General features: G+C 42.3%; 1 protein-coding gene across 6 annotated transcripts in view; it reads right to left on the bottom strand.

The window, feature by feature from the left end:
- Fhip1a (FHF complex subunit HOOK interacting protein 1A) overlaps positions 1 to 12,482 on the bottom strand; it is a 221,584-nt gene that overhangs the window by 72,144 nt on the left and 136,958 nt on the right. For all 6 annotated transcript variants that reach the window (XM_074041280.1, XM_074041278.1, XM_074041283.1 and 3 more), the window contains 2 exons: positions 12,217 to 12,439; positions 2,314 to 2,940 (listed from right to left, as the gene is read on the bottom strand). In XM_074041280.1, the coding sequence (XP_073897381.1) occupies positions 2,314 to 2,940; positions 12,217 to 12,321 (732 nt within the window). In that variant the 5' untranslated portion in view covers positions 12,322 to 12,439. The remainder of the gene's footprint in view (positions 1 to 2,313; positions 2,941 to 12,216; positions 12,440 to 12,482) is intronic.

The following is a 12,482-nucleotide window of genomic DNA, read 5'->3' as shown; positions in this document are numbered from 1 at the left end:
AGGCGTAATGGAGGAAGTGGATATTAGATCATATTAAGGAATTACCATATGATTCTTAGCTACGATAATGGTACAGTGCTTATATAAGAAAATGTCAATTGTAGGAGATACACACTAACGCATCTGATGTCTGCAACTTAATCCCAAATGGTACGGCAAAAACAAAAGGTACAGGTGAAAAACACATAGATGAAGCCAAAATAGAGCATTCATTTTGGTATTCCTCCCAATTTTTAGAATTGTACTTTTTTCTTTAATAAAAAGTTGTACAAGCTAGGCTGCATTAGCTTTGTGAGCAGATTCTACAGGACTATTCCAGCTACACACTCTATACAAACTTCAGCCTTCCATTTATTCAGATCTTGTTCATGCCTTTCAGTAAGGCTTTGTCATTTTCTTCCTAAAGGCTTTACATATACTTATTAGATTTATTTTAAGGTACTTTATGATTGTGTTGCTTTTGTCATTGTTATCTTTTTTAAATCACCTGATCAAGAGAACCACCTGATTACAATGTCTCTCTCTTTTTGCAAGAGAACTATCCAGAACAATCCCAGTAAGCCCAAACCCAAGCCTTATACAGCTCCCTCACTGCCCTTTTCATAAGACTTCATATTTTAGATATTTTAAGGTTTACAATAAAACTAAAAGGAAGGTACAGAGATATCCTATAAGTCGCACCCAGGCACAGGCATAGCCTCATTCGTTGTCACATCCCTCACCAGAGCTACATTTATTATCACTGATGAACCTACATTGACATATCACAGTCCATAGTTCAAATTAAGAGTTCATTTGCTGTGGTACATTCTGTGGGTCTGAACAAATGTGCAACGACAGGTATCCACCATTACACTACCACACAGAGTATTTTTCTGCCCTAAAATTCCTCTGAGACTCACCTATTCCTCCCTCCCTCCCCCATCCCAATTTGGGAAAAAACTGATGTTCTTAGTGTTGCCATAGCTTTGACTTTTCCATCACGTCATATGGTTGGTATCAGAGTAGCTTCTTTCACTTGGTGGTATGTACTTCAAGTTCCTCTGTCTTTTCATGTCTTAATAGCTCCTTTCTTCTTATCCGAATAATATTCACTGTCTGGATATACCACAACTTTTATTCACCTACTGAAGGACATCTTGGTTGCTTCTAATTTTTGGAAATTGCGGTTAATGCTGCTATATGTATCCATGTTCAGATTTTTGTGTGGACCTAAGTCTTAAGAAGACTTAATTTCACTTAAGAAGTGAACTTGATGCATTATACGCTAAGAACACATCTAGTTTTGTAGTAACTGACAAGCTCTCTCCCAGAGTGGCTGCACCATTTGTACTCCCACCAGTAGTTAGCAAGAGTTCCCACTGCTCTACATCCTTACCAGCATCTGGAGCTGCTAGCATGGCCCCTGCACGCTACCTGCACCAGCCAACCAACCACACCAAAATCCATTGTCAATGCCTCTTTTCCACCCCTGGTTAAAAACTACCTAGACAGTGTCAATTAACAATGAATCCAATCTACCTACGGCAACTTGCCTAACCTGTTCCAGCAAAACTCACTAAGGGTCTCCCACATTATTCTACACATTTAAGGCCATATCGTTTGTAAACTGGCAAAAAGATAGACAACGGAAATGTTCAGTAAACTGAGAAAATATTGATAGATGTTGTCCAACCAGCAGAAGTCATAACCCATAAACCTGTCACTTTCACCACCCTTCCACAGAACAGCTCAGAGCGATAAGACTGCCTAGAGTCTCAGAGTGCTCATATTATTTTCTGGAACTGATTGGGCCTAGGCTACTCTAATACCTGCAAAGAATTCTCCACTTTATTTCTCACCATACCATGCATTAAAACAAATTATACAGAGAATTTCTTGTTACAGCAAATATGTATTCATTTTTCGAAATTAAATCAATGTTTTGGATCTTCAACTAATGGTCATCATCTTGCTAAGAAACAACTTAATTTAGGAAACAGCTGTGGGGGGGTCTTACCACATGCCTTGACTCACTGGAGCAAACTCAACCAAAAGAGTTAAGAATTGAAAAAGTACAAGTTTTACCAATCTCTTGGGATATGCTTTTATAAAAAAAATTGTTCCCAACCCAATAAAATGAGTCAAGGAATGGTAGCATGTCCAGTTTCCTCTGGTGGCTTATTCTGAGCTACCACTGCTCTGTTAAACAGCATCTCAACTAAACATTGTTCTATAGAAGGTACAACTTGGAATAAAGGAAATAAAAGCATTTATCATTAGCACAGAGGAGAAGATGGGGAGAAAGTGGAAATAATGCCAAGAAGGACTTACTGGGCAGAAGTAGGTGTTCTCCACGATGTGGTGGGCCACCATGCTGTTCTCGGCAGAGAGAGACATGATAAACAGCAGAGCATCCCGAGCTTGCTGGCCTACCGTCCCCTCCCGATGAATGAAGGGGATCAGAAGGGAGAAGATGAGGAAGTTGGCGGCCCCTTGGTCCTCACTGGTGTGGAAAAACAGTTCCAGAATGGATGGATCTTTGGCAAGGATGGAGCAGAGCTGATTGAGCAGGACGACGAGCTTCCCCTCCACAGCAGGCGTGGCTGTCCCGGAACAGGAGCTGAGCAGCATCATCAGAGGCTTCAGAATGGGCTTGTGGTGCAGCAGAGGCTGGTGTGACTGCGTGACCAACATCTCGTACATCTTTAACTGCTCCATTTTGGTCTCATCGGTGAACTCCCGTCTTAAGCTCCAAAGGAAGAGCTTTTCCATGATGTTCTCGGAGACCACAAACTCCAGAATTGGCCCCATCGCAGCATCCTTGGCTTGCTCCTCAATGAGCAGGAAGAGCATGTGTTCCACATAGTTCTGCACGGCACTGGCTTCATCTGGGGGGATGGACCCATATTTCGCCTGGGTGTTCCTCAAGGGGTCGTGCTTCTCTAAGATTTTTACAACCTGTGGCCAAGTCAAACATTGATTATTTGCCTGATGTTTATCATAATCACAAAAACACACTGCCACTGAGTTTACCATGCCATCAGGACTCAACGCCCACAATATGTATCTGAGAGGAAGAGGAGGAAGACGGGCAGGTAAAGGGGGAGGAGAAGAAGAGTTTGTGGAATGGCTCAAGTGATAGAGAGCACCTGCCTAGCAAGCATAAGGCCCTGAGTTCAAACCTCATTACTGCCAAAAACAAAAAGTTTTGGAAATAGTGGTGATGACTGTGAATGTGGTTAATACAACTGAATTATACACTTAAATATGGGTATGATGGCATATTTTCTTCAATACACTTCACCATAAAAACAAATTAGCAGTAAAAAATTTCTAAAATCTTTATAAATAGGTCATGCCATATCCCACGGTTGTCATTTGAATGTTTCCTCCCTCTCACTGCCCACAGACACTCACTTCTACTTTGGGTCAGGGAAATTTAAGCAATTTTATATCTCAGCTTCCATTTAACTTTATGACTTGGGATTTTTATAAGAATCCCATTCAATTTACTCCCTTTAAGATGCTTGCACATGATGATTTTTAAACAAGCAGCTGTTTGATCAATGGCTTTATCTTTGCTGCTTTATGCTTTTCTGAATTGCATGCAATGTTTTGTCTGTGGCAGTATCCTCTGGCCCAGTTCTATGATGTGGTGTTACAGGTTCTGTATTAAGGTTACGGAATTTTTTGCATGTCACTGGGGAGGCTGGCAATGTACACTGCTATGTCAGCAAGCATGAGCAACAAGGGCAATTAATCTCCCAGGAAAAGGTCTAAGTTTCTCCTCTGTCAAAGTAAGGCAAAGGAATTTTTATAGACCAAGTAAGCACATCATAACAGAATGAGTGGATTTCCACAGAATCCATACTTTCTATCAACTTCCATTACAAAATCCACAGTGCCATGTGGCAAAGGGCAAAGTTGCCCCGACACTCTTGAGCTGACGTTTCTCATGAGGAAGGCCTTCAGTTAGCAGCTACATGGGAGGCACAATGGTCCACAGACTGGTGGTCACAAGGCAGCCACTGGACATCATCTTCTTTGCCACACACCTGCCTCCAGAGCCTGCCCACTATCCAAATATCTCCACCCAACCGTGCAGAATTCCCTGCAGGCCTGGTCCTCATGGGCAGCAGAGATCCTGGAAGCTGGCTCTGGGGCTTTCCCTTTGGCTCTGGGCCTTAAGGGCATCTGAGAGAGCAGGACTGCAGTACCACACTGGTCCTACAGGGGTCTCCACTTCAACCTCACCCACTCTCCAGCCTAGAAAGTCCCTTCCTTCAAAGCTCCACATTCTGAAGGACAAATTAGCTAGACCTTTATCAGTTCTATAATTTCAAAGTCCACACACTCAGTTTATTTATGACAGCTAGATTTACAACTAGACCTTCAGGTGAAAATGTAGTGTACTTCTGTGTGCCCTGGCTGTCTACACTGCCCAAAGCTGGAATTGTGCCTTATGCATTGACTGAGGTGTGACAAATTATTCAGTCTTTCTGGAAAACAATCTGACAGTATGTAACAGAAGTTATGAAATTGTTCCTGACCACTGACTTGTTAACCTGACTTTAGGGAAAAGGCCCCAAGGAAACAACCCAAAAATATTTGTTAAAAAAGGTTCATATCAATGATATTTTCTAACAATGAAAAATAAAGAGATTACTGACCCAAATGGTCAAGAATAAGAGAATTAGAATCAAAATAGTTATCATCATATAATTATTGTTGTATAAGTGAATATTACACAAATCTCTACATGATATAAATTAAAAAGTAAATATAATGACAGATGCATGATTAGAAATAACTCTGAGAGAGAGATCCTTAAGATTCATTAGTTCTTGTTTCTTGTAAGTTGATCAAATTGCATAATATAAATTAAAAATAAAAGTAACAAAGTAGTTTTGTACTAATGTCTAAAAAAAAAGACCAAAACTGAGCTAAAACTGATTAATTATTGGGAATCTCCTAATTCTCAGGAATTCCTAAGCAATATAAATTTATAAAATGCATGTTTATATATTATATATGTGCAAATATTTATTACATGTCTGCCGGTGGCTCACACCTATAATTCCAAGTTCACAAGAGGCAGAGATCAGGAAGATCACAGTTCAAAGCCAAGCCAGGCAAATAGTTTGGGAGACCCTATCTCGAATAAACCCTTCACAAAAAAAGGCTCGAGATGAAGGCCCTGAGTTCAAGCCCTAGTACCACCAAAAAACAAAAACAAAAAAAAATTAATATATATTTAATGTATGTGTGCAATGTAGGTGACAACAAATCACATTTTTCTCACAAATGAGTCTTCATTTATACTATTTATTCCAGTGCAAGCACACTACCATGAGACATCTTGGAGAGAGAACTGAGAATTTTTAAACACTGCAAAGCACACATCAGCTTTTCTCCTGTCTCTCAACACCCCCCCCCCACACACACACACACTTTACACTGCCTTCAGGTCACTGGCAGAGAAGTAGAGAAGTGTGGGACAGAGTCACAACAGCCCACAATGACAGAGACTTGCTGAGCTCTCAGAACGAAGTGGACATCTCCAAGCTCCTTCGCTCTCTGCCAGACCCAGGTGGTTTTACTGCCTAGGAGATGCGTGTTACGCCCGAGGCCATGAGTCACGGAGCACACGCCCCTTCACAAAGTGCTGACTGTACCACATTGCCACACATCCTGAACCTTGGGCATCAGAATCCTCCCAGGCCACCTCTCTCCCCTTCCAGGCAGACCACCTGTGACCTGTTTTTCAAGTAGGTTCTGAGGGCCACACCCTGGCAGGGAGTGTCTCAGAAGCCTCCTAGCTGGAGCCTGGCCAGCAATGAAATGCCAAAGAGCTTCTACCACGATGTCCCGACTGTGCTGTCCGGACAGTGTCGTGGCTCTTCTATTTCTGGACTTCTCTCCTTGCATCCCTCCCATCAAACTCCAGTGTTCTGTTTCCCTGACTTGTGCTGGCTGCCTCCCCTCACCCACTTACCAACGCCTTTCCTGACCGTGCACGCGTGATTCCATGCTGCTCCAGTGCCTCCTACAGGCCCAGCTCTGCCTGTGACGACCTGCTCAACCTCATCTCAGGTTTCCCAGCCCTGGCTTCTGCGCACTATATCCTGTCAGTCCAGGGATTCATATCAGGGGAAAAACACACCTAATAAGGTTGGAGGGCTCACAGAAGGTGAGAGAGTGAAAGCAAGCAAAATATGCCTTGTAAACATTTCCTTCACAGAACACATTCACAGTGTTAGGCCAAAAATACCATTTAAAAAACCACTCAGAGCCTGAGAAAGCCCACACTAATTAACTAAGTAAACCAGGTGAGATCAGAAATAGTAACTTAAATGTTTCACTGATCATAACTGGCAACTGTTCATCTATAAACTTTAAAAATTACAGTCTGGTGTGTGTGTGCGTGTGTGTGTGTGTATCAGGGCCTAGATCACATTTAGATCCATATGCAAATTACCACAACTCTAAGAAGAAACACAAAAATAAATGGTGTGAAGCATGGTGTTCAAATTGCCAGATCAAAGTGGCTATGTTTAATCTCATTTCACAGCCATTTGACTGACAAATATGAGGACTGTTGGGAATAAATAAGATTAGCAAACAGCTTATTTTTTTCATAAGAAATCAAATGTCCCTAATAATGGCCCCTACCAGTCAGTGATAAGGGACCCAAATTTTAAAGTCACTAACCCTTAGTAGAAAATAAACAAGTATCCACGTTAACATAGCTAATGAATGGTTATCCCTCACGATAAACACATGCTTCCCTATCAGAAGATTTGCTGTGATCCATCTTAGCATTGTTCTGTATCTTACATATATGCCTGCATCAATAGGTAACGATTTATACAACTTTTGTTAGAGGCTGGTGATTTCACGAAAGTCACATGAGTAAAACCCATAGTTTCAAATCCTTTGGAATGTTCATTTAAAGTAGCATTGCAGAAAAAAACATAAGTTACTAAGGAACCGTTTCCATCACACACAGAGTGATTTTAGCTGTCCTAGGCCAAATTCTCTTATGTACCTAGGATTTAGCTGTCCTAGGTCACATTCCACTTAATGTACCTAGGATTTAACTGTCCTGGGCCAAATTCCACTTAATTTACCAAATAACTACAATAGAAGTATAAGTTTCTGTCCAGCCCCTGTTCATGACCTAGCTCTATCTTTCATCTTGGGGCATTTCTTGCACACCAGTCTCCACAAGGGTATGGACCAAGCACCAAAGCAGTTCCTTTTGTATTTAGAGGGCAGCCTTATAACATGTGTGCCTGTATCAGCTATCTTAAGTCAGCTTCAGTCCTGGGCTCCAGAGACTCATCTAACCCTGGAATTAAAACAAGAAAAAGGAAGAGCTGTGGCTAGGACTAAAGAATGAGGTAATAATATTCTGGAGAATACCAACTTCAAGTAGAGCAAAAACATCAAACTTATAGCAAGTGTGCAGTAGGAGAGCTGCTGACATCCCTACAGGCTCACCCACCTTGTGGTCTAACAGAAGTGTAAGCTAAGGCCTCGGCCTTCTGACTTAAGAACCAGAGTTTGTGTTTGCTTTACTTTCTACCATCACATTCTACCATCTTCTTGTAAAGCTGGGATGACTGACATTAATTATTTAATGTTAACACACACCAGTTTACTAAGAGATTCAGAAGACTAAACAGAGTTCTCTGACCCTTCCAAATTTTCACCTCTTCAAGGCTTTATTTACATTTCCTCTGTCATTTACTGTAGGACAAGACACAAACCAAAAGAGTAAAGATGAACAGAGCAAGTGACAAAGATTCAAATACATTTGTCAAATCCAGGTATAGATGCTCTGTAATTCTTTAACTTGGAGCTCTACACAAGATACTATAGCTAAAACATATGATCTACTCTTCATTATTGTGGGCAAATGTTTGACTTAAACAATCTACATGTTTCCATTTAGATCTGGATCCCCTCCAAGATGAAAAAATCTGCTGGCTGTTCCTCATCTATCCAACTGTATCTTTTTTCTTGAGAAAAGGTCTCATCCTGTATGTAACCCAGGCTGGCCTCAAACTCACCATTCTTCTGACTTCTAAGTAGTCGGGATTATAGGTGTATACCATCATGCAAGATAGGGTCCTGCTTGTTTTCTTTTTTTAACCGAGGCTGGCCTCGGACTGTAATCCTCCTAGCTCTACCTCCTGAGTAGCTGGAATTACAGATGTGTGCCACCACATCTGCCCTCTCCAATTAATTTTTTTTAAACCCACCCTGTTCTCCTGGCTCTAAGGGCAGACACTCTTGGTATTCAATGCTTTAAAGAAGTAGATAGATAATGAATAGAGCAAGGTCCATGAAGACACAAAGTACAACTGTGCCATGAACCGTAACAAGTGTTAGTTCACATGGGCGTCTAGATGAACAACTGATTACTTAATGCTTCTTCCCGTGCTTGCCCTTTCATTCAGAAAATGCAAAACCACAAAGATAAGAGATAAATGCAATAATCTATTAGATTATAACTGTTTTTATAAATGACTATAAAAATTAAACAAAAACACACCCTCTTCCTGATCACTGAATGCGAGCAAGTCCAAGATCTTCCTGGAAGCAAATGAGGTGGATTTTCAAATTCGTGTATGATTAAAGCTGTATCCTAAGTTGCCTTGGTCTTCTAAAGCTGCATCTCACATCTCCTGCCTTTCAGTTCAAGTATTTAGTGACATGTATGACATGCCACACTCTGATCCGGGCACTGGAACTACTAATGGTGTCTGACCATTGCTCTGAAGCCAAGGGGAAGATCCCATACATGCAATGGAAATACAAGGTACTTAGTGTGGCAGCGAAAGAAAACTCAGGGTGATGTTGGAACCCAGAGTGGCAGCATGAACCAGAGCAGGGAAGGCTTCCCGGAGAAAATGATGTTCGAAATGAGTCCTGCAGGAAGAGACATTTAACCAAGCAGAGCAATACTCAGGCAGAAAAAAGAACAAGTGCCTAAGGCACAGAGGCATGAAACCACGCGATGGACAGTCACCAGGGGTGAGGTGGCCAGGAACTCTGAGCAGTTTTGCATTTCTGGAGTCTAAATGAGAGACACGGAGTAACAGAAGCCAGGACATAAAGAACTCTCTGTGCCATTTTGGCCTGTGCATGGTCAGATACTGGAAGGCCCAAACAGAGGAGTAACTCAGAAAGACCTGGGTTTTAGAGTCACTGCTCTGGCAACTTGTGGTACAAGATGACATCCAGAAGGTGAGAGGAAGCACAGACCAGGCCCACCATCCCCAGGGTTACTACTCCTGACTGTCTACTCAAGAACTCTTCTGGGCCGTCATGAGACCAATGCACACGGGGAACAACAGCTTGGAAACTCAAGTGTACTTCTGGGCCACTCAAGGTCTGTCCCCTGGCAAGCCCCAGAGTCGTGGGCTGCCTTGGACATGAGCCAAGCTGCCTGTACAACTACCAGTCCTTCACTACCGTGCACAACTGGGCACACAGCTATCCTCCATCCATGCAGCCTTTACACTGGAGCTCTGGCACAGAAGCCACTAGTAATAGCAGAACAGGATCTGTGGAACACAGGTCAATTGCATTGAATCTGGACTGACAGGTTCTAGTGGAAGAATTGTAGGACTTACACTTGCTACCTTTATTCCCTAACTTCTCAGATGCAAAAGCAGTGGGCTGTGCGGCTAGAGGACACCTTGGTAAGTAAAATGTGGCCAGCAGTTTTGTCTAAGCACGTCTCTGACAGGCCTCATGGGTTTCCTGGGGTAACCATGGTAGGGGGACACAGGGGCCGAGTCACAGAAGTGACTTCCCTATCCCCTGCTGTTCTTCATCCACTCAATGGGACAGCTCACTGCAAAAAGCTACATGTGAAACTCCACAAGTTCACCACGCAGCCTTCATTCCTATCAGCTGACGGGTGCCTTCCCAGCCCGCCTCTCTGCCTCACCCTTAAGTTTTTGCCTTCCCCACTTTTTTTTTTACCATCCAAAAACAGCCAAAACTGATTGTTCCCAGTATCTCTTCTATAAGATTTTCTTTTCCTCTATCATCAAAACCCTTTTCCACAGCTAAGTTGTCAAAAATGTCACTTTCTCCATTCTCAGGACCTATACTGACTCAATTCCCACAGTCATTAGTACTCACTTTGCTGTAATGGTTCTTGCATTGTTATGCAAATTAACTCACATGTTCCTTAAGAGCCCAAGCCAGGGCTCATACCTTCTTAGTCCTACCTGAGAGGCTGACAGGGATGTGCCTGGACATGGGAGGCCTATACATGCCCTACGCAAGCCTCTCATGAGCAGCAACCACTCTGACACCCATGTGAGTGTCTCAGTTGATATTTCATTCATAAAGCTGGCGTGCAGGCCCTCAGGGCCCCTGTAGACAGAAACAGAGCTCATCTTCCAGATGAAAAAGAAAAACCAACCCAAAGTTAAAGAAATGTTTATAAAAGGAAATGTTTAGTGACTATATGACACTCCCTCTGACCAAGTTCTTCTGACACGCAACTCAGTGTTGTGCTGCGTGAAAAGGAGGCTTCCAGGTACCTGCACTATACTTCAGCTCACCTGAGATGTCTGGCAATGCTGACACCATTGGTACTGCATACAAATATGACTGATGGATTCTACAACCAATATTTACTCTTTCAACAATATGAGAGGGGATTGACACATTCCAGAAACAGGACATACTAACCGCATTGCCATACTTTAGAGAAAGCTTAACTGGGACAGAATTTGATAGGACAGATGACCAGCCTAGGCAAAAAGTCAGCAAGATCTCAGTCAATAAATGAACCACACATTATGGTATACACCTATAATCCCAGTTACACAGGAGGAACAAGGAGAAGGATCTCAGCCCAAGGCCGGTTCAGGCAAAAAGCACAAGACCCTATCTGAAAAATAACCTAAAAAGCAAAAAGGCTGGAGGCATGGCTCAAGTGGTAGAAACTTGCCTAGCACCTGCCCTGAGCTCAAATTCCAGTACCATCCCCCACAAAAAAAAGTGCAAAGCAAAAGTAATTATTTTAATTATATCGAAAAACGTCTGAATTACTTTCTTCCCTTTGCTACAACAGAGATGTCCTCAGTGTCCAAAGAAAATCCATTAATATTGGGATAATGTTAACTGTCAGAGAATGGGGAATCTTGCAAAAAAAATCTTTGAGGCTTTATGCTGCATGGAGACAAGAAGCTACAATGTGTGAACAGCCTAGAACAGCATTGATTTTGCTCTTTTTTGATCCAAGTTGTGTCCCCTACAATTACTGTGATTTTACAGGCTCAGTAATTTAATCCATGTGTTGTTTCCGGACACAGGAAGGAACTGGGTAGTCATTAAAAGACTGTCGCATAAACAGCCACTTACAGCTCACCTGGGGAGCGTGACAAGGAGCAAAAAGTGGCAACTGTGTATTTTACTATCTGTAAACTCCTAAGGAAAGGGGCAGGCTCCTAAATTTTCTGAACATTCAATCCTTAATTATCTACACCAGCAGATCACAGAAGAGTCACAGGGAAGTCAAAATGAATGATCAAAAAATAACCAGCTTTGTAAAGAAGACAGGTATTCAGGTCCAGCTAGGTATCTTTCCTTAAGTTACACAGAGACCAGCAGCCTGAAAATGGTGGAGTGCTGGAGTCCAATCCACAGGCTTTGAAGTGGAGGGACCGAGGTCTAAGGCTTGGTAACTGCTAACCTCAAGCACTTACTTAACCTCTGTAATTATCCATTCCCTCATCTGTAAAACGAGGCCAATACCAGCTATCTTACAGGCCTGTGAAGATCAATTGATACAAAGCATTTGAAGTACTCCAAGCAGTACTTTGTAACTGCTTAATAACTGTATACTTCAGTCTCACTAGAGTTGGAGGACAAGATGGAATCACAGGGAAAAAGGAAGGGCAGGATGTAACTGAGACCCCACCTATTGCAGTCATGTACAGGGAGCAACTGCTCTTATAAGAATAAATCAGAAATACGCATGTTTCCTAATTGCTTTTGTGAAAACCATGGTTTTTAACAAGATGCCTGTTCTAGGAAAGTAAGAAGAGAAAGCTATTTTCTTTCCTATCCGAAAGGACTTCCCCATATTTCTGGAAGCCTATTTGTCTGTCAGATAAATAGAGAGGCAGGAACCCTGGCGCAGTGTGATGGAGGCCCATGGAGTTACCACGACCAGCAGACAGTACAGGGCTCATACAGTACCTGTGCCCAGTGGTTTTTAAACACAATCATGCATGTTTCTGGGTCAACTCCCCGCAGGCTCACAGCCTGCTGGAGTTTCCTTTCTGTTTCGACCGATGACATCATAAACCGTCAGCACTTAAGTCATATTTAATTTTCACAAAAATGTGGCAAGTGGTCATTAACTTTCAAGCATCCTCTCAGAAATGTAAATTCTCCAGTTTTCATGGTCACCTTCTGAAACCTGCAATGACAATAATAAAAAGTGCATTTCGTTATGTTCACAC

The sequence above is a fragment of the Castor canadensis genome, chromosome 9 (assembly GCF_047511655.1).
Source record: "Castor canadensis chromosome 9, mCasCan1.hap1v2, whole genome shotgun sequence".
In the NCBI taxonomy this organism is placed as follows: domain Eukaryota; kingdom Metazoa; phylum Chordata; class Mammalia; order Rodentia; family Castoridae; genus Castor; species Castor canadensis.
Note: the sequence above shows the minus strand (reverse complement) of the source record. Positions and strands in the feature narration are given on the sequence as shown.